The 26,184-nt window shown below is 45.6% G+C and overlaps 2 protein-coding genes across 2 annotated transcripts; one reads left to right on the top strand and one right to left on the bottom strand.

The window, feature by feature from the left end:
• Positions 1-3: 3 nt before the first annotated feature.
• trak2 (trafficking protein, kinesin binding 2) lies at positions 4-16,884 on the bottom strand. Its single transcript, XM_041965829.1, has 16 exons — positions 16,756-16,884; positions 13,287-13,472; positions 12,265-12,450; positions 7,739-7,815; positions 7,527-7,643; positions 7,169-7,387; positions 6,637-6,715; positions 6,359-6,489; positions 6,184-6,258; positions 5,779-5,916; positions 5,291-5,370; positions 4,872-5,012; positions 4,510-4,796; positions 3,302-3,826; positions 3,119-3,218; positions 4-2,899 (listed from the first exon to the last, which is right to left on the bottom strand). Exons 2-16 carry the CDS (start codon positions 13,339-13,341, stop codon positions 2,116-2,118), a joined length of 2,994 nt encoding a protein of 997 aa, XP_041821763.1. The 5' UTR covers positions 13,342-13,472; positions 16,756-16,884; the 3' UTR covers positions 4-2,115.
• A 74-nt stretch (positions 16,885-16,958) lies between these two features.
• On the top strand, positions 16,959-25,903 carry stradb (STE20 related adaptor beta). Its single transcript, XM_041966015.1, has 12 exons — positions 16,959-17,166; positions 17,690-17,966; positions 18,900-18,980; positions 20,731-20,833; positions 20,962-21,083; positions 21,191-21,299; positions 21,487-21,610; positions 21,703-21,874; positions 22,048-22,152; positions 22,238-22,494; positions 22,620-22,662; positions 23,341-25,903. The coding sequence occupies exons 2-12, from the start codon at positions 17,955-17,957 to the stop codon at positions 23,500-23,502; spliced, it is 1,290 nt and encodes a 429-aa protein (XP_041821949.1). The 5' UTR covers positions 16,959-17,166; positions 17,690-17,954; the 3' UTR covers positions 23,503-25,903.
• The last annotated feature ends 281 nt before the right edge of the window (positions 25,904-26,184 follow it).

The following is a 26,184-nucleotide window of genomic DNA, read 5'->3' as shown; positions in this document are numbered from 1 at the left end:
GTTTCCATCGCTTTATTTTAAAAAAGAGGCAACTGAATAATAGCCATGAGTAGTTTACAGAGGACCGTGATCTTAGAGGGGAGGCATGAAGAAATCACAGGACGTTTTTTTAAAGATAGACACAAAGCTGAACCTCCTGCTTTACTGGAAAACAGTGGGTACAACAACGAACCTGAAGGTATGAACAGTCTGGATGTGCCTTCTTTCCACTTCTCCCAGTCCTACAGACATACAAAACATTAAACTGAAACTCTTCTTCCTTTGTTAAATATTTCAGCGCTAAAATGCATCACATACACACGTGTAAGCGAGAGTGTTCCATTTCTTCAAAAATAAAACGTAAAACTTTTGGCTTGATTTGGATTCCCTTCAGCGGGCCTCTACATGTGGAAAGCAAAAACGCAAAAAAAATACTGCTACATATATTAAAATCTTACGTTAGCCGACATTGTTACAACAGGCACACGTTACGCTAAATTGTCTCATTAATATGTTAGAATCTATATACTTCAAATAGTGATGTCAGTAAAACAAAGGTTACATAAATAAGTAAAAGTGCAGTAGCGGGGTTGGAGGGTCTGGTCGGACTGATGGATGTTAGGGACAGCACTACTGGACGTTGAGGAGTCACAGGGGTCGAGCACAAAGCTCTATGCTCCCTTGTATCTAAACATATCAGTCAGTACTTTGTATAATTAATTCATATGCTTTCCCACAGCAATACTCCCACCTGCTGGCCAGTGTGTGAACCGCATATGTCCTGAAGACAACCCAGACACATTTAAACACAGAAAACAACCACATGTAATAAACCCTTATGTGATAACGCAACTCAAATAACGTGCCAATGGTTTTTCCCTCTGAACAGATTGAACCTGAACGTCCCACGGGCCTGAGATAAGGATGGTGGCTGCAAACTGAGATGATCAAATTCCCGATTCGTTGCCGCTTGAAGGCCCAAGGCCGTGTTGAAATGTTTTCAAGCAAGCAGTGGTCCTCAAATGGGCACAAACTCACCTTCCAAATTCCACTGAGTGCAACTAATATATACAAACATGGCTGAACACAAATCATAACAGTGCTGGCTTCTACTTAAGGCCTCATACCATTAAAAACACGCAAAATGCAAGGACCTGGAGGAAAAAGGCAGACCCTATTTTTTTTTTTACCTGGCGTCTAACATGGTTCTGACCTCGCCTTAAGCCTGGCCCCACCCGTCCGCCGACAGGTGCATGCTGGGACCTGTAGGCAAGGTTGCTTTTGACATGTCATGCGGACGCTTGCAAAGAGGTGGGAAAAGGGGCACGGCACATGGACGGTCACCAGACATCAGTGCAACAACGGACTACTGTAAAATCATTAGAATATTAATACTGGCATGTTAATAGCATGGTCTGACTACGAGATTAGCCTGGCAGTATGCCATTAAATCAGCTAGCACTTAAAGTCTTCTAGTTGTTAAGTAATAAAAGTAAAGTAATCCCTTCTCTTCTGACTAAGTTATTTGCAGATGATACTGTTTTATTACAGACTAAAGCTTTTCCAAACCACTACACAACAAGCCCTTGAAACAGCAAGACTCTGGATGCTCAGTCTGTCTCTTTGCCTTCCACTTACCTTCTCTTGACCTGCAAAGACCACTTGCCGCTTTCCTTTAATACCTTCATCTTAACTCTGGTTCCTTTCTAATCCACATCCACACACCTTCCTTCACTTCCATGTTTTCCTTTCCCCACCTCCTCTACCTGTACCTGAACATCCAGAGCCTCGCGGGAAAACGACACAAGCGAATTAAAGATTTGTACATGACTGAGAAGGTGCCGGGAGCTGAACAACCCACTCAGAGGCTAGCTAAGGCCTCGATAACTAGCATCATGGCAAATATCTACACACATAGACACTGCGGTATCGCTAAAAACAGTCAGATTAGTTAAATTGTGCTTTAAAATCAAGTCAGAAAAGAAGGAGGGATTGTTCTGCCCACCAGATGCCCTGACTCCTCTCTCCAAAGGCAGAAAGGAGGAGAGATGAGGGGTGGAAGAAGAGGATGGAGGTGTAAAGGAGGGGTTCATGTTCTGAAATGTCTGCCCTTCTGGTCCATCCACCACTTCCTCTTTAGCGTTTGGTTGAACTTGACGGGACGTGGGAGACTGAAGCAAGATGCCGGCGCCGCTCTTTGAGGTTTCCCCAGGGAGGTGGGGGGAGGGCTAGGGAGGTGGGGTGAGGAGGAGGAGTCGGGTTGCCAGATGACTTCCCCGCCCGGGCGCCAATCATGGCCGGGAGGCTCTGGTTGCGCCTCAGGCCGTCCAATAGGCTTCCTCCGCCGGCTGACACGAAAGTAGCAGAATCCTGGCGCGGCACCGAAGCCTCTGACTCAGCGCCCTGCAGCACCTTGGTGAATCCCAGCCGCCGCAGCCTCTCCACTAGGCCGACGTCGGGCCTGGTTCTGCTGGACTTCGACGACGGGGCAAGGGCTGGGGTTTCCTGGGAGGAGCTTGGCAGGTCTGGATGTGGCGCGCGGCCCAAATTCAACCCGTAAACGTCCTGGAGAAAAAGCTCTGCTGGCCGCGAGGCCAGGAAATTGTCAGCCTGGTGCTGGCGGGACTCCATGGGCACCGGGGAGGGAGCGGGCGAGTGGGAGGGGGAGTTCGGGGGAGTGCTTGGGAGGAGGCAGAAGAGGGGCTGCCGGCGTGTGGGCTTTGGGGATGAAGGGGGGGTGTCGGTGGAGACCTGTGCAGAAATGCCCCTTTCCAGCACAAGCTTGGCCAGGCCGCCGGGGGGCGCATGGGGCCGTCGAGGGGGAAAAGAGTCCCCGAGACTCAGTCTGCAAGGAGTCACAGGGGTACTGGGACCTGTCCTCATGGAGCTGGGCGTGTTGGCCAAGAGGGACGACTGACAACTGAAAAACATGAGACAGAGACACAGAGCGCTCAAACAATCAAACAGCAGCTGTGAGTGGACATGAAGCTGTGTGAATGGGGCTGTAGCAAGAGGAAAGCCCGGCATACAAAGAGTCTGGAGGGTGGGGTCTCTGTATTAATCTTGTATCAGTAATCTTTCACCTTCGTTTCCTGTCATCCATCACTGCATTAAAAAAAAGAAGAAGCAGAGGGTTTACCTTGGGGTGACCTGGGTGATGTCACTGGGGTGCAGGATGCGACAGGTCGTGATGGTGTAGGTGGAGAAAGTAGAGCTCTGACACTTTCCTGGATTTTGAACTGAACACACAAGAAATGAGATGATGAGAAAAACAGTCCTACTCGTGATGGCAAAAACTGAAATTTCTGTTTCTAGTATTTACCAGAGGAAGATGCTGTTGTTGTTGTGGAGGTGCAAATCTGACTTTGTGATTGGACGAGTGTTGTGCAGGCTGCTGGAATGGGCTGAGATGATAGGCTGGATTTCTCAGTGACGTGATGGGGTGCGGGGGTCAGGCAGAGGACTGACGTGGTTGAGGAAGACGCAGCAGGAGTCCCAGGCAACGTCGGCGGGGTGGGCGAGAGAGGCGGGACGGGGAGGGGCGACGGCGAATGCCTTCTGTCCTTCCTCTCCTCCGGCGTGGACGAAAAGCGCACCTTGAAGGTGATCCCGCCTTCCTCCTCTTCGTCATCCTCCTCTTCCTTACCCCGCTCTGCCGCCCCCTTCTCCAGGACACCAATTCCTCTGTGCTCTTCGTCCTCCTCATCCTCCTCCATGTCGGACAGGCGATAGACGGCGTCCTGAGCCAGTGGGCAGAAACCCTTGGTCACCACACCAGGGTGGGGGTCCAGGATGGTGGCCAGGTGGGGTTTGGCCAGCTGCTGCCAGTGGTGGAGCGTCAGTGAGCCTGACAAAGAAATGTCACGATGTTACAGTTTTCACAGATAAAATAAAAAAGATAATCAAACATGTCGTATTATTGTACATTAGCTATTTCAAACATACAAACATTACTTTCTCCTTGATTAATCATTTTAACAACATTTTAAGCAAAAATGCCTAAAAATGTTGGTGTTCTTAGCCGCCTAAGATGGTAAACAGAAACTTTTTTGTTTTCTTTGAACAAAACCAAACTTCAAAATATGTCAGCCATTGCTCTGGTTAATTCTGATGAGCATTTTTCACTATTTTATAGACCGAAGGATTAGAATTACAAATGTACGAGCCATATGATTCCTTCTTTGGGTGTGAGTGTATGAAAGGGTCCTCCCAGAGCTGAGTGTTTCCCTGCGGCAGTCAGACAGTCACTGAGCAGCTCACTGCATCAAGAAATGTGTCACTGATAATTCTGGCCCGTTTCCACCAGAGACTGATCTGGAGCTGATGTGACAGAGGCTGAAATTGCTGCGTCTAATCGAGAAAAGACAGAGTGGGGTTCCACATTCATGCGCTGCAGCGTGCAAACTCTATGTGACACCGCTGTCTTCTCGGCTCAAACTGAATCCGTTGCACGTTAAATCACTCTCGATGGCAGCTTCACTGTCGCTGCTCGGGGGAGGCGTCCAGACGCAGCTGGACAGATAACTTTACCTTCCATGGGCTTGACGATCTGAAGCTTCTCAGGCAGGAAGGTCTTGAACACGCTGGAGCTGAAGGAGAGTTCCGACAGGTTGGAGAACGAGGAGATCACGCTGCCCACCGGTGAGCTGCAGCCGCTGCCCTCCCCGTCCGCCAGCGCCTGCAGCTTCTTCTCGCGCTCCGCCTGGAAGAACTGACGCTCGCACAGGAAGTTCTGTCGCCGCAGCGACAGGCGGTGGAGGGCCCTGGTCAGGTCGTTTCCTCCCGGGGAGCCGGGCTGGCCCAGCCTCACCTCCTCTCTGCAAACACGGGCACATTTATTGAGCTGGAAGGTTCCAAACCTGGGTTAAAACACAGGACGCCAGCATTCTTACCCCTGAACGGACTGGAAGGGCTGCGCGGTCATCACTAGAGAGCTCTGTCCTGAGCCGGGGATGGGAGGGGTGGCCGAAGACGGCCGCGATGCTGATGCATTGATGGTGCGGACCGTTTGGAAGACTCGCCTCTGAGATATTCTGCAGAGAGAAGAGGTGCAAAGTCAGCGACAAGGGCCACAAAGTGACAAAACCTCTGAACCAGAGGTCATGAAAAGCAACCGTGATGTCCATGAGGTTGATTGTAAGGTAAGGTAAGACTAGTGCTGTAAATAAATGTGAAGTATTTAGATTTATGTGAAGGGGTATAAAAAGAACTCAATATATGACAGGATTTAACTTTTGTTAAGTAGCAGAAAATCAGCCAGGTCTTTCTCATTAATGTGGATTTTACAGCAGTGAAGTTTGGGGCTTCTGACCTTTGGTCCTGAAAGGCTGTCTCTTCCTCCACACTCAGCTCACGCCTCATGGTGCCCTCGATCTCTGCTGCCAGAGAGTCCTGTACACACACACACACACACACACACACACGTTTAAAGGCAAACCTTGGAGTTTTCTTGTGAACGAACGAAACGTGTTTAGCTAAATTTTACTGGAAAAATAGGCCCCTGAGCTGGATTTTTGGGGGAATCTTAGTTTCAATTTGCAAGTTTTATAATGTCACTAAAGACCAGAGGTTATAATATGAATGGAATAGCACCAAATCTGTGTTTAAGATGAAATAAACTGAGCAGCAACAATAAAATCAACTCGTAATTTTTATACGCTGCACTGCACATTTCTCTGGTATTTTCATTTCTGATTTACATTTTGATGCATTTTACATCTTCATTTACATATTTGTGCCTCGGGAGTCCTTATCTTGTCCTTCTCTGTGTTACGGAAAACTTCAGAGAGTTTCTCTCACCATGGGGTAGAGGCCGTAGGAAAGGTGCCTCCGCATGCCGGCCGAGGGAGTGCTTTTACTGCGGAGCTCTTTGATCTCCTCCTGGGATTCATGGAGCATCTCGACACACTCTGCATTCCTGTCTGCCAACTCGTTCAGCTGCAGCGCACACACACACACAGCACATATTCAGACTGTAAATGTATAATATTTAACAAGTCAATTGAATTTTTATTCAATTTAATCAAAGAATCATTTATCATAATCAGGGCTAGCACTGCAAAGTATATATGTTGCTGTAACATGCTAAAACACACAAGCACAGCGTCATGGTTCTTCACACACATGTGTGCGTTACAGCTATGGACCTGAACAGCTGCGGTTCAGACTTATCTGTGGCCGAGTGTCGAGTGCGTGAGGCTGTACCTCTGCTGTCAGCTGTCTCTGAGCATCTTTGGAGGCCTGCAGGTGGATCCTCAGCTCCTCCTTCTCCAGAGCCAGCTGCATGCAAACAGCAGAAGCATTTAAAAACACACACACACACGCGCAGTAAGTCGTCGCTGCTCTGTAGGAAAGATGCACCCGGTGTTGCGCTCCTCACCTCCTTCACTCTGTGCTGCAGCTCCACTATCTGGGAGAGCAGCTGAGCGATCTCCTCCTGGTGTCTGAGCAGCTCCTCGTTCTTCTGAGACAGTTCATCCGTCAGAGACACCATCTGGCTGTTGGACTCGCCTAGAACCAACACACGCACACTGAGGTTAAAAGCAGCCTCCCAGATCTGGAATACGTGACATGACGTACTTTGTACGTGCTGTATAAATCATGTTTATCAGTATTCTTTTATATGAGACTGTGTCTTTGTGTGTGCACGTCACTCACGGAGCTCCTTCACACAGTCGCTCACTAGCTGCTGCTCCTTCTCCTCGAAGGTGATGGTGTCGCACTTCAGCTGACGTGCCTGGGGTGGAGACGTCGAGAGGATTTCATTCATCCATCCATTCATTCATTCACTTTCGCCATAATTCACATACTATCGCTGCCGCCAGCACACCTTATCATCAAAAAGAGCCTTCTGTAAAAAGCTTGATTATCAGGGCGCTAAAACACACTGAAGGTTAAATCCTTCCACTTCCTGTTCCACTGTGGCTGTTACGCCGTTTTGCAGGGGAAGAATCTTTCAATTTGTCTGCATTACAACACATCTGATAAATCAGTCCCTTTATTTTAACGGAAACAGATCTGATGGTGAACAATGAATTACCAAACCCTGAGGTAATCTGCATAAGTAATTATACCAACTTCTGAAAATGTGGTTCTCATTTCAAGCTTCCCATTTCACTTCCTGTTATTTTCTGTTCCGGTGTTTCACTGTCGCCACTACAACCTCGTCTGTCCTACATACGCTTCCTACCTCAGATCTCAGTGCTAGGTTCTCCTCCTCCAGCTCCTGCAGCTTGCTCTGCAGAGACTCCAGCTGGCTGAGGGCGGCGGCGGCGGCGGTCCCCCCCGGCGGCAGAGGCTGCCGCAGCGGCGTGGACACGCTGGAGTCGGTCTCGCTTTCCTCCGAGGCGCTGGCCACCATCCGCAGCAACTCGTCCTTTTTACTGAGCTCATGCTGCAGCTGGTGAACCTGGCCAGCGGGGAAGGTTTGTGCAGAGTGATTAGATGCAGAAAACATGACACCTTTATATACATCTAATTCTAAAGCAGATAAAATACAAAGCTCCCTGCAATCATAAACAAAATAATTACAAGCATGTTTAAGCTACCTGGTCCAGGGCCTGTGCTAGCTGCTCCTCTAAGGCCTCGTTGCGTTCTTGCAGCAGGTGGTTCCTCTGCAGAAGTGACTGACCAATCCGAGCGGCCAGCTCCAAGTCTCTGTCCCGCTGTCCAATGAGAGCACAGAGCGCACAGAGTCACAGCCAATTAGATGCTGCTTCTTGATAGAAAACACACAGTTGACAAGTGAGGGGACACCTACCTCGGCCAAAAGTTGGGTGACCACTTCCATGTCATTGTAGGTCTTGGTCATCTGCTCCACGCGATCAGCACTGAGGACTGGCCAGAGAGAAAATGTACTATCAGGACACGCACCAACACGCATGCACGCATGCAAGCTTTCATGCACAGGTGTCATGTGCATGCAAAATGTGCATTCAGGGAACTCCACGCAAAAACAAAAAAAAAATTGTAAAAATAAAATATCACTCCTAACTAATGGACACACTTCTGCAGCATGCCGCCTTTACTTACTAACTAAGAAAATGTTCTGACCACAAGCAACGCGAGCAGCCAAACTCTGCTTCTTTACTGCAGCTGCATTTGACCACACTGTGCCATATCATGAACTAGTGTGGTTAAAATATATGTCAGGCCTGTAGCTGAAACACCAGTGATGCCATTTGAAGGTAAAGCTCCACAATGTGGAAACGTGGTTGCTAGTGGTCTGAATGGATTGAAGCCACAATAACCCAGTACAGACATAAAGAGACTGCACAAACACACGATACAGTGCTACACTACTACAAGCTGTTTACAGTGGCAGACAGCAGACCTATACTAATCAAATCTCTTGTCTGCTGCCATCTACATGCAAAAAGCAGAGAGAGGCTCCAGGTCTGCAGCTGCCTGAGCCACATTGTGAACTGAAGCCCCTCTCTCAGACTGGAGCTAAATGAAGAAGCTGCAGAGCAGAACAGGCAGACAGAGAGAGAGAGAGAGAGAGAAGGATGGATACCTTTGGAGAGGCTCTGAGAGCCGGGGTGGGAATAAGAAGAGGGCTCCAAAGCGAGATACGCTAGTGAGAGACAGGAGAAAGAAAAGGAGGGAGAGTTCAACGGCTGAACAAGCAAGCAGCTTGTTTGAAGATGAATGGGACAAAAAAGACAAAAGAAAAAGAGGAAAGGAGCAGCACGGAGAGGCAAGACATAGAGAGAAGAAGCTACGGGTGAAAGCTGAAGCTTCAATAAGTCAAATTCATGTAGGAACATTAGTTTGTTGAGAGTAAGAGAATCTACACATCAATTAGTTTGGTCCGCTTTAGCACCTGAGTGGGTGTCACCAGCGCCGCACCGCTCCCCCTTCCACCTGTTTAAAGAAAAGTGGCATCTCTAATCATTGCAACATTGCCTTTTACCGAGACTCATCTAACAGCCCCACTGGTCTGACCAAGCTGCATTTTTGATTTTCTCTTTGCAGCGTCAATCACACACCTATGGTACCATTTTTCCTGGTTATGTTTGCAGCAAATGATGAACTTTTGCAACACCCTATTTGATTTCAAGTGAAATGTGAGAAAATATTAAAATCCAAAAAAACTGAGATGGATAATTGCTGATCTGACTGAATCAGTTTGGTGACAGAAGATCCATTAAGTGCAGGAAATTCACTCCCGAGAGAGGACTAATACTTGTAACTGCACCTACTGAGTGCAGGCTTTGGTGTGGTGGAACAATCTACAGAAACAGCTGCTCGAATGGATGAGCGCTGTGGTCCAGTAATCTGAGGCCCGCAGTGACCTCTGGGTCTGGATGCTGCGCTTTCCTCCAACACCCGACTGTTAAAAATAACCTCTGCCTCACAGAGCTATCTCCGTTACACACACAGGAAGAGCGACACCGTGCACGCACAATGCATATAATCTCTCATGTTGCTGTTCGTTTGACCCCAAGAGTGCTTGTCTCTCTCTGTCTCTCACACACACACACACACAGCATTACCTACAGGGAGTTATGCTGTCACTGACCATATAAATTAAGTCCATGGTCCAGTTTGATTATGATCTAACAAACACAGTGATTCACTCGTGTGTGTTGTGTGATTGAACTTTGGCCACAATAAACTGCATAACTGCAAAGTTAAATGAATTATGAAACTGGTACTTCCAATTTGATATTGATTATTGGCCCACATGCAGATTCACACAGAGCAATGGTTAGTGAGTAACTTGATAAGAAACACTGTGGACCTATTTTCATGGCTGGACCTTTGGAAGTAATAAATCTAGCTGCACCAGCTGCAGGTGTAACATTTGTTCATTGGACGAACTGTAACACCCAATTTGAAAGCTTGGAATAAAAAGTATTGTTCCGAACAAACATGAAGTCAGGCTTTTTTTTAACATCCAGGGTCAGATCTGCTCAACCGAACAAACCGACAAAGGTTAAGTTGGAGGATCCACACATTGCACTGAGACAGAGGCCGGACGAATACCGTCAACTGTGTTGCTGGTGTGGTTTTGGGAGGTTGGATCGGGCAGAACACACACATTTGGGGTCAGAGTTTCCAAGACTAGGAAATATTAGGATCAGGCTGAGCCTATGAGTAAACTCTGACCATGTGACAGCTCTATGACTCAAAAAAAAAAAAAAAAAAAGGGAAATCACTTGCAAACAAACTGTGTTTACTGACAACCGTTCTATGAAGTGAGCCCTGAGCCCATTCAGTAATCTCCTTCATACAATCATGTGTTCACAAAGTGGTGAACCTCGCTCCATCCTCGCTGTAAACAAGTGAGCCTTTCCAGGATGCTCCTTTCATACCCAATCATGATGCTATCACCTGTAACTGATCAACCTGTCTACCTGTGGAATGATCCAAACAGGTGTTTTTGGAGCGTTCCACAACTTTTTGCATCAGCACTGTGTTGATGTTGCAGGTTTTTGGAATCACGGTTGTGTATAATTAATACTTATATTACAAACCAAGCTACTAGTTTGTCAGATTCACTAAACAATACGGAACATTACTGAACTCTCATTCAACAAGCTCTGTTTGATACAGTAATATCGCAAATATTTCAAATTGTATTTAGACTTATGAATAATAAAATGTGTCGGGCTTCACTGCAGTATGAGTCTTCAAGTACATATCCTTTGCATTCACTGTAAAGAGAAGTGTTAATTGTGGAAAGTTTCTGCTGTTCAAAGAGCAAACTGTGTCAGACAGCTCCTTCTTCCAATTTCACAACACGACACAAAAACGGGATATTTGATAGCTGACATACTCGTATCATCACGCACGAGTAATTGAATATTTAGGCCGTTTAAACGTTGTCAGCGTTGTCTGAATGCATCAAAACCACGCTCCTCTCAGCGTCCTCACACGAGTTTTCATATATACTGTAAATGTTTGATTTAGGACAGCCAGGGGGCATTTGAATATTAACATGCCATGCCTCTGCGAGTGCATCACGCACTATTAATAGGTCGCGTTTGGTTTTGCACTGCAGAAGTAGAGCGGGAGCAGGGGGGAGAAACCGAGACTCCCTTACTGTTCCCCTTCTCCCACACGTGCAGCTAACAAACACACATACAGACCAACTAAACAGGCAACCTGCACAAAACCATGCCAACAGCTTTGTGCATCCACCGTGTTACACTTGACAGCTTAAATCTTCTGTATGTCTTCACCTCAGGCCTAATTAAATCATTTCTCATGCATCTGTTTGTCATAAACACAGAGCTGCAAATGATTCATATGAGCAGAAGAAATAAAGACGGCAAACTGTGCAAAGAAGAGAAAAACATAGACAGGAAGTCGTATCTATCCCACATACCACAACTTGTTTGAATGTAAACACACACAGGCATTCATTCAGACTTGCACACTTCCTGTCCTTCGAGGCAACACACACACCAACAGTACAGTATGTACACACTTTCCCCTCCTCCCCGTCATGTTCTGGCTGACCTTGCAGACACGACTGGAGCTGCTTCTGCAGTCACACCGGCTCACATGTCTCTCTCTCTCTCTCTCACACACACACACACACACACAGACATACTCTCACACACACGGAGCGCCATGCTAACGCTTCTGCTCACCTTCCACAGCAAAGTTATCGTAAGCCTCCTCATTGTGGGTGTTTAAAACCGGCATGGTCCGACTCTCCTCCCTACTGTCCTGTCTTCATGCTCTATCAGTCCTCTCTGCCCTCCCCCTCCTCCTCCTCCTCCTCCTCTTCATCACTCTCTGTCCCGTGACTCTGGCCCTGGCTTTGAACTCAGCTACGCTTAACTCTGGCTGGATGGCTGGATTCCTCTCTCTCTCCCTCTCTCTCCACACACACACACACACATATACACACACACACACACAGTCAAAGCTGTCGGATACATACGAGCGCAGACAAATAGACACAATGACAACCCCGTTCCAAATAATACCCACACTGCAGTAAATCCCTGTGATTTTAATTGAAGAGGATGCAGGCTGTATAAAAGGAATCCCTCACGTGTCTAATGCACTGAGACACACACAAACACACACACACACACACACACACACACACACACACACACACACACACACACACACACCATCTGCTCAGTGATGTCGCCACAGGCTTCGCCAATCAAAAGACAGTAGACACAAAAGCTCGAAAGACACACAATTTGTTCATTTTCATCCTTCCAACTGATTAAAAACCAGTGTTCTGACGTCCAACTATGACTTAGTCTTCCTGCATGTATGGCGTTGACGTGCAATCTAAATGCAAACACTCACTCATGTAGCGGAAGGTCTCCTCGGCCAGCAGAGGGGAGATGGCGCTGTGCTGGCCGGGGCCTTCGTCTGGAGAGCAGCTCGGGGAGACCACCCAGTCCTGGCTGTCTGACAGGTAGACGGAGCCGGCCGAGCCGGAGCCCAGCGAGCCGGAGCCGTAGTGCCTCCCGCTGCTGCCCAGCCCCTCATCTGTGGGTTAGACGGCGGATAAGACATAATCCAGGGTTCCAGCATCTAATGATTACTTTCACTTTCGTTGTGCATCATTCACAGTCCAGACAATAGCCCACAGTCCCTGTGGTTTCACAAGGGTTTAATGTGACTTTCAAGGTTTCTACACCCACATACAATGCAATTTGCTACCTTAAATTATTAAATAATTCATTAAATGCATGTATTGGTGTTGGCTTTGGTCTGGATAGCTGTACCCTGCTTCCGGCCTTTATGCTAAGCTAACAGCCTCAAGGTATTAGCTTCATACTACACATACAATCAATCTCAATAATGAAAATGCCCAAAAACATTACACTGACAGATTAAAGGAAGTGCATGGCTGCCATATTTAGATGCTGTCATTATTCAGTTGATGGAGGCTTTATCTGCTATAATACTGGTGATACTGAAAACAAATCAAGGCTTTACCACGTTAACATGCATCACAATGAAAATATAAAGTAAATGAATGAGGAAGCATGCTTTTATTTTGTCAAAACAGTGCAGCCCTGGCGAGATGAGGAATGTCAGACTGCGGTGAATGTGTTTTGCGAGCGAGTGTGGGCTGATGAAGCCTTTCAATGTGTGTGTGTTTGCGTCTTTTCTTGGCTCAGCCACTGTACAAGCCGATGTCCTTCCACTTGAGCAAACATGTGGTTTACTGGGACAGATGGGGCTAACTATAGCATCAAGCCCAAAGACACAACATACTGTACTGCAGGACAGCGTGACATTGGCAGAGCATCATTCTGGAAATTCAGACACAGCCTACAGCGTTTATTTGACACAGCGACGTCCAGCACAAACACTACCTGTCTCAGTGCTCGACTCTTTCTTCTCCACCGCCCGGGGTTTGGCTTCAAACATGTCCTGCCCTTGGTGCGAGAGGGGCTCCCTGCTCGCGGACACGAAGCTGGACAGAAAGCTGCGGCCGCTTCCGCTGCGGCATCACATCCTGTTCCTGCGCTGATGGGGCGGGGCCCGCGCGCACCTTTTACCTGAGGGGAGAAGTGCGAGACGTCAGAGGAGCAACGCCACAGAGGTTACCGTTCACATTGCTCATGTTTGCAGTTCAACTTCAGTCAGTTTCGTGGTGGAGTATTTATGTCGCTAATGATCAGTGTGTGCATGGAGCATCTCTGACTCCAGGCTGCTGACAACATTCATCACTTCCTACTGTTGCCCTCCCTCTTTTCTCCTTCCCAATTGCTTGCTGGTATTTAAAGATAGATGAAAAAAACATTCCTCCCACAGCGTTTTGCTGCTGCGCACTTTAATCACTGATTGTCTGGATTCTTCTTTAGGGTTTGACATATCTTAGAGCCACTAAAACCATTCAAACTGTTCCGGTCAAGTCATAAAATCTCAAGAAACTACAGGGATTTTATTTTCCTCAACCTATCTCATGAAGGCCACCTTTGAGATACAGATAAAAAGTTGCTCATTAAGAATTCAGAGTAAATCTACAAGCGAGTGCAAAGCAGGGCATTTCCTTTTTCTGTGCCACATACTGTTTTAAGGGAGGGCCGAGGGGCGAGACAGATCCCTCCCACATCCTGTTGCCGATCTGTGGAGGAACAAGACAGGATGCACTCTCCTTAAAGAGGGGAGCTCCCAGTAGAGAATTGGGAAAACGAAGGACATTTGGCCAGCGGTTGACACGTGTTTCTGTGCGGTATGGGTACTCTGGAGTTTCTCGTTTGATGCTTAGAGGATAACCCTCTGCTGCTGGAATCAGTAAAAACACGAAGTAAAGGGGGGACTCCAGCAATTTAGTATTGTGCTTGTGGAGGAAGAGAATAATGTGCAGGGTCATGCATCCTTTACAACCCCAGGAGCCATCTGCATCACTGCCCTTGGTGCTTGGCCTGTGCTTGAGGACATATCACATGCAAATTTGTGTGGGCATGTGTGTGTGTGTGTGTGTGTGTATCAGTAAGCGTGCCTGTGGTAAGATAGAGTCCTTGAGCAACATTCAGCCTCTGCTTACATAACACTGAGTCTGAAGCTGTTTGCTCCATAAAGGAGATTACTGTGCGGCACGCAATGCGGCCTAAATGTGCTGTTTACCATTAGAAGCCTGGCAGATATGCACTGACCTACTAATGACACTGGCATTGACTGCCTGATATTGGAATTACAACAGTCACATTCACTTTATAGCTAGGAGCAACAAATACTTCACTTATCAATCATCGTTAATAGCCACTGACATCAGTATGAGGCGGGCAGAGAAATTCTGCATCCATTATGTTGATGCTGATCGTAGCAACATCTTCCAGATGTGAGCTTCTTCTTTCCCCTGATTTGAAATGCCAAGGCTGATCTTGACCAAGTGCCTGTGAGTCACCTCATGAGTAACGCTGTCACAGCCAGACAGCTTCTCGCTAACGATAAGGCCTGCTCTTCTGATTTGGAGAGTTCAAATTTTAGAAGAGAGAAGAAGACATGCACTTCTTGTACCAGGGCCACTTCAGCTTCTGAGCAAGGTTAAACAAAAACACGAGCTAGCCAACAGACATTAAATTAGATGAGCGGATTACATTTTATTGACGGCACATAACAATTTCTTTTATCATGAAAAAGCGGGAGAACATCCTGACCACAATCTGGAAGCCACCACTTTATGCTGGGGACAGATTATTGCACATTATAAAGCTGTAAAATGTCAGCGAGGCAGGAGGGCAGCAGCCCTGACAGTAACTCGGTGAAACAAAGACAACACACACTAGACTGTCACAGCTGCCCCAGAACGACTGTCTGCTTACATCAGCTGTCGACAGGCTTCATCTCCCTGCATGTCTAATCTAAGCATTATCCAGAGAGAGTGACCTACAACGAGTGCAGCAGTAGGAATGTCAGCATCTGAATATCATACTCTAGTATAAGCTGACATCAAAACAAATAATGCAATGCCAAAACCTGCAAGTCATTTTCCCTCCACACCTGAAACACCTACAGGAATTTGCCAACATCAAGCATGTAAAGAGACCCTTCCCGGCTTTTGCTTTCATGTGCCAGTTATTGTCTTGCAGCACTGTCTCCATTTACGCTGCATCTGCACTCAGCCCATCTTAGATCTGACAAACCAGACAGGGCCTGGAGGTTTGCTTCAAAAGAAACAAGGCATGGGAGGCAGCATGTGACACTGACTGGACCACTTTAACTGCATAAAAAGAAACCTCTGACTGGAACATCAGCAGACATTACTTCACAAAGACGGAAACAGTGCAGTGTAATGTAACGACCACCTGAAAGGAAAGAGATGAGAGGTGCTATACAAATAAAGTTTATTGTTATTATCAGTTATTATTAGCATCATTGCATCATGAAAAGCTCATCTGATCCGATCAGACTGGCTGCTAACGTTAATATCCTGAACCACTAACCTTCGTATATGCCATCCTCCAAAGCTCTGTTCGAAAAAACGAATATTTTAAACATGCTTTAGTGGTTAGCCACCGTGCGGATGAGTAAAACACGATTTAAAACCTTTTAATTAATCCCCAGGAGCTGGTATTCAGTTCGGCATGACTTCAATACGATATTATTTGGATGCAATTTTACAATTACAGAAATTGCGTGTGTGCGACTTCTACAGTCAGATTCCACCTTGGGTGTTTAGCGGAAATTTTATAAATTCATCTATTTAGTGTCTTTACGGGTGCTGCTTCGTGGGTTGTGCTGAACATACCTGAAAATCATGTAAAAAAATCTTTTTGATCTCGTGATTTTAGGATTAGGATTTTAGAGATGTGTTATAGTTTGCATATGGCTTAAGCCTCTATCGATGGCTGACGACACTTTGCAAATAGACGGGGTAACGCTTTATGTTCAACTGCCAATTAGGTAACACTTCAATACTAAACATGTTAATTTCTTAAGTAGTAACAACGGTTCCCTTGTTGAATCACGGCAAACACGAGCCACTGATGACATTTACGTTAATTGCGTTGTGTTAGCTAACGTGAACGAATAAACATTACGTTTAGCAGGCCAGCTAGCATTTACCTTTATTGAGCAAAATCTACAGATCCGATTCTGAATTGGTTGCTAGTTCTTTGTAAAATCTCGTGGAAATGAACCTACGATTAGATTTAATAAGCGTTTAGCATGAGCTAACGTAACGTCTCACGCTTTCCCCTGCTGGGTGAGGATGACAGCTTCAGTATTGCTTGGCTAACGATGCCATCACTAGCTCAAACTCCGGCTTCCCTCAAGCGGAGAGTATTACATTATTAAATACATTTAAAAACTGCGCTTGATTAGCAGTACACTTACCCTAAATTAATGTTATTCCACAGGCAACATAGGCATTTCCAGTTGTTCATGCGGTGTCTGTCAATCCCTTCACCAAAACCATCAAACAATAGAGGGGAAGGGGGGAATTGGCAAACACCTAACCCTTCAATCATCAACGTGCGACAGCAAAGCTCGATGACGTTTTTATCATGCGCCAATTGTCTGTGTCAAATTAAAAGTCCTGTCAACAGGATACATTTTCGCTTTGGGATGTGTAACGGTTCCATATTGATTGTCAAACTCGTTACTTTTTGCACCCCCCGTATGATTTGACCAGAAAACGAAAGAATATGAACTTTATGGAAAGGACGTGCTTTAGGATATCAGGCTCCCCTTCGTATTTTTAACTTGTTTACGTCGAAGCGTTCGAGCTGCTGTCAAGAGGAGAAGGTAAGCAGCTTCTTTTCATTACAAGGTTCTTCAAAGAAACACAGTTAATATAAGAGCCAGTCTTTAATTGAGCTAACGTTAGCTCAGTGCTTGAGTTTCAACCATGCAAAAATATATTCACACTGGTTAGCCGAGCTACCGAAATGGGAGACTTACAGGACGTGTGTTATTGTTTTTGTGTAGCATGTCCTGTGTTTTCTTTCGTAAAAAAAAACAACAACAACGTGTAATAAAATAGTGCAACCCAAATTGAGGTAATTAGCCTATATTTTTTCAAATAGTCACAAACTGTCGGCATTAACCGCTGGTTTTAATGATAGTCATCTCTTGATTGAACTAAAATGGCTGCAGTTAAGCTAACCTTGAAGTGGAATTGACTTTGATAACTGTGTTGCGAAATTGTTCATCTGGATTGTCATCAGCCGACGAAGCTTTAGCTCTCTTTGGTCTATTATAAACGTAGAAAACTGAATAAAAACATATGAACTTCTCGGCTCGATAAGCAAACACTTTTTTTTTCTAGGATTCATTCACAGTTTTCTCGACCGGACGGGGATCTCACATCTGCGGATCAGCTGATGCAGCCAGGTAAACTGCAGACGGATGGATGAATGGCCGAAGTTGGATGGATGCTGGCTGCTCTCTAGTCTAGCGGGGGACTCGCCGTTTGTCTCGTATTACGCTGCTGCTCTTCGTCCTCCTGTGTGCCTCCGTCGCGGTCGGTCTGCTGCGGCCTGTGAGCGGATGAATGCCAGAGCCTGTGATTTTCCCATCGCCAAAAGGACTCCATGTCTTTCTTGGTAAGAATATCGCGCCGCATGCGTTTTGCTTTGGTGCCTCCGTGCGCGCTGCCGAATTGTGACCTAGTAGGTGTGTAGTCACGAATCAGAGGGCTCACGTTGGTGCCTCGGGTGGGACATGGTAGATCCAACCAGTCTTTTAAATGTATTAAAAATTAGGGGCTTCCAGTTGCGATGCACCAGTGTATTCTTTTAGATATGAGATGATGAAATTAACATTGATCTGAATTATTTGAGCTGCTAAATATTCTGTAGATATCTTGTCTGAAAGGTGTAACCACTCATTTACATTATATACAGTATATTATGGGCTAACATAGAGGGAAACTATCAGAAATTAATAGATATTTGCTGTCTGTGCATCCCTCACATCTGACTATGTACATATTAGGGCTGCAAGTAACGATTGTTTTCATTATCAGTTAATCTTTTAATTATTTTCTAGATCAATCAATAAGTTGTTTGGTCTGTAAAATGTCAAAAAATGGTGAGAAACCCAAATGTGTGCATTTTACTGTTAAAGAGTTGTGAAGAAACCAGAAAATATTCACATTTAAGAAGCTGGAATCAGAGATGTATTTTGACTAAACCCAGTTAATTGATTATCAAAATAGTTAGAGATTAATACAATAGCTGACAACTAATCGATTAATTGATTAATCGTTGCAGCTCTAGTGCATATGCAGCTCTTATCTTGCTCTGTTGGGATGCTCCAGTCAGCTGCCTCTTTGCTTACTGTTATCATCCCTCTCTCCACTCACCACTTCTGATGAAACGCCCTATAAGTGCCCTCACATATTCCCCCGATGCTTGCTTCTCTGCCACATCTCCGATGCAGTGTATCGCCCTCCACTCCCGAGCTCCACGTTTCCCCTCCACTCCTCCCTGTCCTGTCGGGCATGTCTCACCTGTGCTCCTCCCCCCCTTCACCAGGACTGTTCCTGCATCTCCCACGCTCAGGTCCAGCCCTTGGACATAGAGGAGCGCTATGAGGACACCAGCCACCAGTTCCTGGTCAGTAGCCAAGATGCTGTCGGCGGGGAGACAGGCCTCACACTGATGCTCTTCCACCATTTCATCACTTTTCATTTATCATCTATCTGGAGCTGCTTAACCCTCACCTTAAAAACAGTCACCTCTGGAATAATATTGCAGCTGTTAAAGCTGATAACGCCTAAAGGGGTACTCCATCAATTTAATATTCCTCACAAGATACAGATTAAAACAAGAGCGGTGAAAATTGGTGTGACAGAGGCCAAGATATCCTGATTTTAAATCCCTAGTATGGGTCAAGCTCCAAAACTACTATTGGATACTACTATTATGCAACTCAATACGTTTTTTTTTTCTTTAAGCCTTTTATGCCCCTTTCTCTTATACTCCCAGTTTTAACTCAGCCTTTGCAATGAAGCACCAAGACAAGGCGACCTGGATGACATCACTGTGACATCATGATTTTCTCAGACTTGAAAAAGCTCCTCCAGAGCCACAGAAGACAGCTTAGCACTTGATCTGCACTTGTAAACTCTGTGGAGTGCCCCTTCGAAGCACATTAATTGAACAATACTATTTGCAAGATTTCACCAGTTTCCCATCTTACGGCAGTCTTCTTTAACTGTAATCATTCTGAAAGCAGTACTTGATATTTAATCATCATTATTAACTACCAGTGTGTAAGGTCATTCCCCTCTGATAAAACAGACACAATGCTGGGGCAGCATGGTTAAAATGGATAAAACACATTCAGCCGGTGTGTTTTAAATGCCGCATCAGAAGCACCTGCTGCTGTCTGATGCCGACAGAGAACCAGAGTCTGGCCCAAAAATCTGTCTGTGTCACTAAAACTGCAAGCATCCCCCCCCCAAACCTCCCTCCCTTTGGCAGCCATCGTCCCGTCACACATTACCTCACTGCCACAAAATAGGTTATTGTGTCAGAACTAAAGGGGCAGTAAGGGAAATTTTTTGCAGGAATTATGAAACTGAAAAGGCTGTTTGTGGTTGTTGTTGATAGCTGCTTTTTGAGTTGAAACCTAATCCACCTCCACCTTTCAGCTGCTCAGTGATGGAGCGAAACAGCAACAAGCGTATTTAATTTTACTGCTGTTTTTACCTCTTCTGTTGGACTTCTCTTGAAATTGATTAGCTTTCAAGTTAAAATTTGTGTCAGTTACAGGAAAGAGATGGGTGGGAGTTGGAAGTTGGCCTGAAAACAACAACAACAACACAGTCTAATCACGATAATGTAACTTGCAATCAGCATTGCAGCTGCAGTGCTTGGTGCTAACACACGAAACAAAGGGAGGTAAACATTACGCCTGCTGAACATCGGCATGTTAGCACAGCCGTTATGAGCATGTTAGTGGGCGGTTATTATGCTTAGATGTTGTGACGCTCTTGCTCTTTGCTTAAAAAACAAAAAACTGGAGGCTTTCGATTACTATGGTGCAGTCGGTTTAATTTTTGTCCCGCTAGCTATTTCTTTTTCCATTGTTTATTGTTGGAAAGGAGGGAGACCAGAGCCTGTGTGTGAATGAGGATGCTAAGTTTTGTCAGTACAGTTCTAGTTCCTGCTGGTCATTGACAGGTTGATGAAGGTCATAGATCACCTAATGCACATTTAAAGTGACTGCACATGTTTACGTGTTACTGATTGTCTTTATTACTTGCTGAGTGACTTTATTTTCCATTCTGTGTTACCTTCAAGATAAATGCAGAATATATGTGCGTGGGATGTGTGTGTGTGTGTGCGTGCGTCCCTGCAGAGCTGTGACGGTTCTGAATACACTCTGCAAGGGCCAGCGGGAGGCGATGACATCACAGGGCTGTCAGCTGAGCCTGCCCACTACCAGCTGCTGTCTGAGCTGGGTGAGAGCACCGTCACGTTGAGTCAGACCGTTACAGCAGTTCAGAGTTGAAACTGCACCTGATTTCCCACACATATTAAACTGTAGGTGCAGTAAAATTTCACTTAAAGTCAATTTTCTGTGTCGCAGGAAGGGGCTTCAACAACCTGAGCCAGGTGAACATGGCGCGCCACATCCCTACCGGCCAGCTGGTGGCCGTCAAACAAACCAACCTGGACGAGTGCACAGAGGAGGAGCTGCTGCAGCTCATGGTGATCTGCTGTCCAGAAACTTTTATTATTGGTTTTTGAGGGTAGTAGCTGCTAATCGCTGCTTTCCGTCCAGGTTTGTTCATGTCTGATTGTGTCTCGAACCCCAGAACGAGGTTCTGCTGTCCAGGCTGTTCCGCCACTCCAACCTGCTGACCTCTCGCCTGGTTTTCAGCTCCTGCTGCCAGCTGTGGGTCCTCACGCCGCTCATGGCCTATGGTCAGCCACTGCCACAGCTCAGCCGTTTAATTTACTCTGGCTTTTTTCAACAGACAGAACAGCTTTTTAGTGCTTTTGACATTTATCAGCACATTTCTTTATACTCAACCTCCTCAGGCCATAACGATTGCACTCACAATTTGAATTTCTTGCTCACCTGTCCTTTTCCCTCCTCTCTCGTCTGCAGGCTCTGCAGACACTTTACTAAGAACATATTTCCCAGATGGAATGAGCGAATCCCTGATCGCCTACCTGCTGTACGGTGTGCTGAAAGCATTGGAATATCTGCACCGGATGGGCTACGTTCACCGGTCAGTGGGAGACAAGAGACCTTGCTGGATACAAATAAGATAGGATAGATGTTTGTGTCTTCATGTCTGTCTGTATGTTCCGCTCCCATCAGGGGGGTGAAGGCCAGTCATATCCTGCTGTCAGGGGAGGGCCGTGTCTACCTCTCAGGGCTCCACAGTGTTTACAGTATGATGCGTGAGGGGAAGAGGATGAGGGCGGTGTACGACATGCCCCACCACAGCCCCGCCCTGTTGCCCTGGCTCAGCCCTGAGCTGCTGCGACAGGTCAGAACTCAGTAGACTCAGACAGATACTCCCGTATGAGATCAGATCCTCTTCTCCTGAGTAGACTGAGAGCTCAAGCTTGTCGAACAGAAAGCAGCCATACTGCAGTGTCAGTGTTTCCATGACTTTGATGTATTCTGCCTCTCCTCTCTGCTTGGTGTTGGCCTCAGTAGGACCTGCACGGCTACGGCGTGAAGTCGGATATCTACAGTTTAGGTATCGTGGCCTGTGAGCTGGTGAGCGGCAGGGTGCCCTTCCAGGACATGCCCCCTACTCAGGTAATGAAGACTCTCCCATCCAAACTGCTTGCGTTCCAACATTTGTCCACAGTTTGCGTCGATGTTTGAATTCTCCCCCGTTCAGATGCTGCTTCAGAAGCTGCGTGGCTCCCACTGCTGCCTGCTGGATGTGGCTCCCTTCCCGCTGGGCGAGCTGGGCGGGCTGAAGGTGTCGCGGTCCGGGGTGGACTCGGGCATCGGGGAGAGCGTGGCCACGGGAAGCCTGACGCACAGCGCCACCGCTCCTCCCGCCGACCGACCTCAGAGCCCCGGACCCAAAAACCACTCGGTCACCCTGCACAACCTGGTTCAGCTGTGTCTGCAGCAGCAGCCTGAGTGCAGGTCATTGCATTAGAAGACCAGTCAGCTTTATTTGACAGCTGATCTGATATTACTGTATGCATATACCATACCAACACACAGACCTCAGTGCAAATGACGCAATGTCCTGTTTTTGTCTTCCGTAGACCGTCAGCATCTGCGCTGTTGACCCACGCTTTCTTCAAGCAGGTGGGTTTCCGAGTCGGGATGCCTGCTCCTCTTATTTTTTTCATCTAAAATAACATAAAGTACTTCCACTCAGCTTTTGTCTCCTGGAAAAATAATGTTCTGTGACAATTTAAGACGAACAAAAGCAGTTCTATGACAAAAGCTGTCAAGCTCAAGAATAAAAAGCATCACGTCTCACCTGGTGACCTCTTTTACCGTTGATATATGTCAAAATACCATTGTGTAAAAAACACAAATAAAAGCATTTGAAATTGTGTTGAGTAAAGTGAAGTACAGGTATAACCAGCAGTGTTTGGAGCAACATAAATTGGATACAGAAGAACAGCTCTGGATGACTGATTTAATCTTGGGAAAAGAGGGAAATCCAGTGCTGGAATCAGTAATTGTCACTTGAAAAAGCAAATGTTAGCCTGCAAAACTCACTTAACTAAGACGGCCAACATGGTGAATGTTATACCTGATGGAAATCAGCATTAGAATTGCCATTGTGAGCATGTTAGCATGCTGGTGTCAGCGTTTAACTCAAAGCATTGCTCTCTACAGTCTCACAGAGCCATAAGCATGGCTTAGTCTTTTAGTTTTGTTGTATGTATGCACAGTAAGATTTGATTATTGTTTTTTTTATTTCTGTAAAATTCTGCAAACGCGCTTGAGCCGAGTTTTGCTGTTCTGTGACAGGTGAAGCGGCACACCAGAGACTCCTTCCTCAGCCTCATGTACCCAGCGGTGCCCCTCACCAGCCCCGAGGACCCTCCAGTGTCCTGCCCCCCAGCCCCGTCCTGCCACGCTCCGACGTCAGCCTCCAGCGACGCCGCTGACGCCGTGTGGGACTTCTCCTAACCCCCCCGATTCTCCGTCCCCAGAATCTTCAAATCCTAACTAGCAAGCCAAACACGAGACAATCAAAGCAAAGCAATGAGGCCAAATTCAACTGTGCTTTTATTTTTTATCATTAACCCGACTCTCTGAGCCTTTTTAAATGATTTTTGTAGGGTTTTTTTTTTTTTTTAATATGTTTGTCCGATGCATTTGTGGAGTTGTGGATTATGGGTTGCTGACGCGACTGTGAAGTGCTGGATCAAAGAAGCTGCTCCGATTATACACTAAAGATCCATACTAGTAATAATGGACTGTCGACAGGTCCCAGAACAAAGACGAATCAGTTGAGTAATAATCACACATTTCTTAAAGGAAAGGTCCACCCACTTTATTCTTGAAAGCAGTTATTTGAGCTGTAATTCTGAGAAGATTTTGTTTTTATGGTGTAATTTTAATTTCCATGGATGATGGTCATTATTTGGGTGACTATTGTACCTGTTCTTCTCCCCTGAAGGCATTTTGAAAAATGGAGGACCTCATTGACTGAATCTCAAACAAACAAGTGAATGCACCAAAAAGCTCAATCCTCATAGGTCCTGACAAAATAACCCCTGAAGTGTAAGACAGTATGTCAGGGCGGATTTTTCCTTTAAACTATCATTTTGTATTCAGACTGTGAATAGTGAATACTGAGGTACGTATAAAGGTATTTACAACACTTATGTGCATATATATTCTTCTATATCAGAGGTTTTCAGGCTGAGCGTTGGGAGACGCGAGACGAAATTTACATTAAAACTCGTACTCGTAGACGTAACTCAACCAAATCTGAGCGCACAGACACCATAGACAATTTTTTAGATTCAGTGTGACTTTCGCTTTCTGAGGATGTAAATATATAGAGGAGACATTATCTCCGATGTCCGTTGTGAATAAACGTCCACAAATCCGCGTAGACACTCCTTTTAACTCCAAACTTGCCTGAGAATCCTTACGTTTTTAAGTTTTCTTCAGTGTCAAAGTAATCCAGTGAACTCTGTCTGTACATCCATGGGTACGTTACAGACTGGAACGGCTGATAGCTAATTCGGCATAATTTTGATGGTGCCAGTTTGCCAAAATGGAAAAAAAAGGCTAGAAAATTGGGGCTTTAGTTAGAGCAGAAATACCTGCCTCCATGGCATCATTGTACTTCCTGTTTATATCCTCCAAAGCCCATGTTATGGGAACTATGGTTCAAAAACTTGGAGCATGATTAGGCCCCAAATTGATGTATGTGTTGATTAATATCATTCAGTATATTTCAATCAAAATTTAAGTAAAATCTCTCCTAAACTTGATGCTTAATTTATTATTTTGAGATAGTATCAGAAACTTTAAATCTAAAATGTGTAGAAAACTGTCAGTCAAATATGTAAATACCTTTTTGCCGTATGTTTGAACATATATGCACATAGTGTTCGTGTACAAACATTTTAAAACGTGTGCTCTCGTATTTGCCTATGAGCCAACAAGCTCTGAAAACAGAGCACATGAGCAATAGTGTGTTTCCAGTGTCCCGCGTGGGAGTTCGAGCCCGTCGAAAACCTCCCCTGCCCCGATCATCAGTGACACGCCAAAAGAACATTTCTACTGTGCTCTGTGACCACTTATCCAACAATGCCTTTACGTTTGAATGAATCCTGCATTCTGAATATGGTGATCTATCTGTAACTGTGATTAAGTGTACTGTGTATGAGAACTGTGACCCACAGTACATATCAAACATGGTAGCTGTATGAGCCTTATATACACACGTATTATAAATGATAAATATGTATATACAAAAAGTTTGATTTGTAAACTTGTTGTTAGCCTTCATTGATTTCTTTATAGATTTGTGTCCTCCTCTCACATCCTTGAACTTTGATGGATCCTCAGGAGTGTTAGATGTGCAGGAGCTGCTCAAATCTACAACACGGACTGTGAAAAGACCAGGGTCCCATTCTTCATAAGTTATCTAGAGTATAATGTTGATGGTCTGACATGAGTCTGGACCTTCTAAGATAAATCTGAACTCCAGTCAGAGCAACAAGTCCTTAAGCCCAAACCTGTTGGTGCAGTTCCATTTTCATTGCAGGCTTATCAAAGTCAAAGTCAAAGTCAGCTTTATTGTCAATTCTGCAGCATGCACAGTATGATTAACACCGAAAAGTATCTTGAAATCTATCAAGAACGTTACTCTGAAAGTGCGGAAACTGGACGTAGAACATAATAACGGCATTAATGACACAGGAACACGTACGATGAGACTCAGGTACATGAATCTGTCGCTCTCAGGTACCTGCAATCACATGACCCGCACTCATCCAACCTTATGAATGATGGTCACAGTTTCACCTCTACTCATTTTGCCCTTATTTCTAAATAAAAGTGCACTGGTATTAACACACTTCAGCTGATTAGCATGAACTAGTTTAGCCACATATGAAGAACAGGTTCCTTGCACACACACACACACACACCGGTCATCTTGCTTATTTCAAAGCAAGGATTTCACATCAGACTTTAAGACCATCCCTTATTGCAAGTTGCTATCATACATTTTTCAAAATGAGCAAATAAGTCAGTCTGGATGCCCAAGACATTCAGACATGCACATGCATCTCAGGCCTGTGTCAATCATTTCCTGAACACACAATCTGTATGACGGGATTGATTCTG

The sequence above is a fragment of the Chelmon rostratus genome, chromosome 24 (genome assembly GCF_017976325.1).
Source record: "Chelmon rostratus isolate fCheRos1 chromosome 24, fCheRos1.pri, whole genome shotgun sequence".
In the NCBI taxonomy this organism is placed as follows: Eukaryota; Metazoa; Chordata; class Actinopteri; order Chaetodontiformes; family Chaetodontidae; genus Chelmon; species Chelmon rostratus.
Note: the sequence above shows the minus strand (reverse complement) of the source record. Positions and strands in the feature narration are given on the sequence as shown.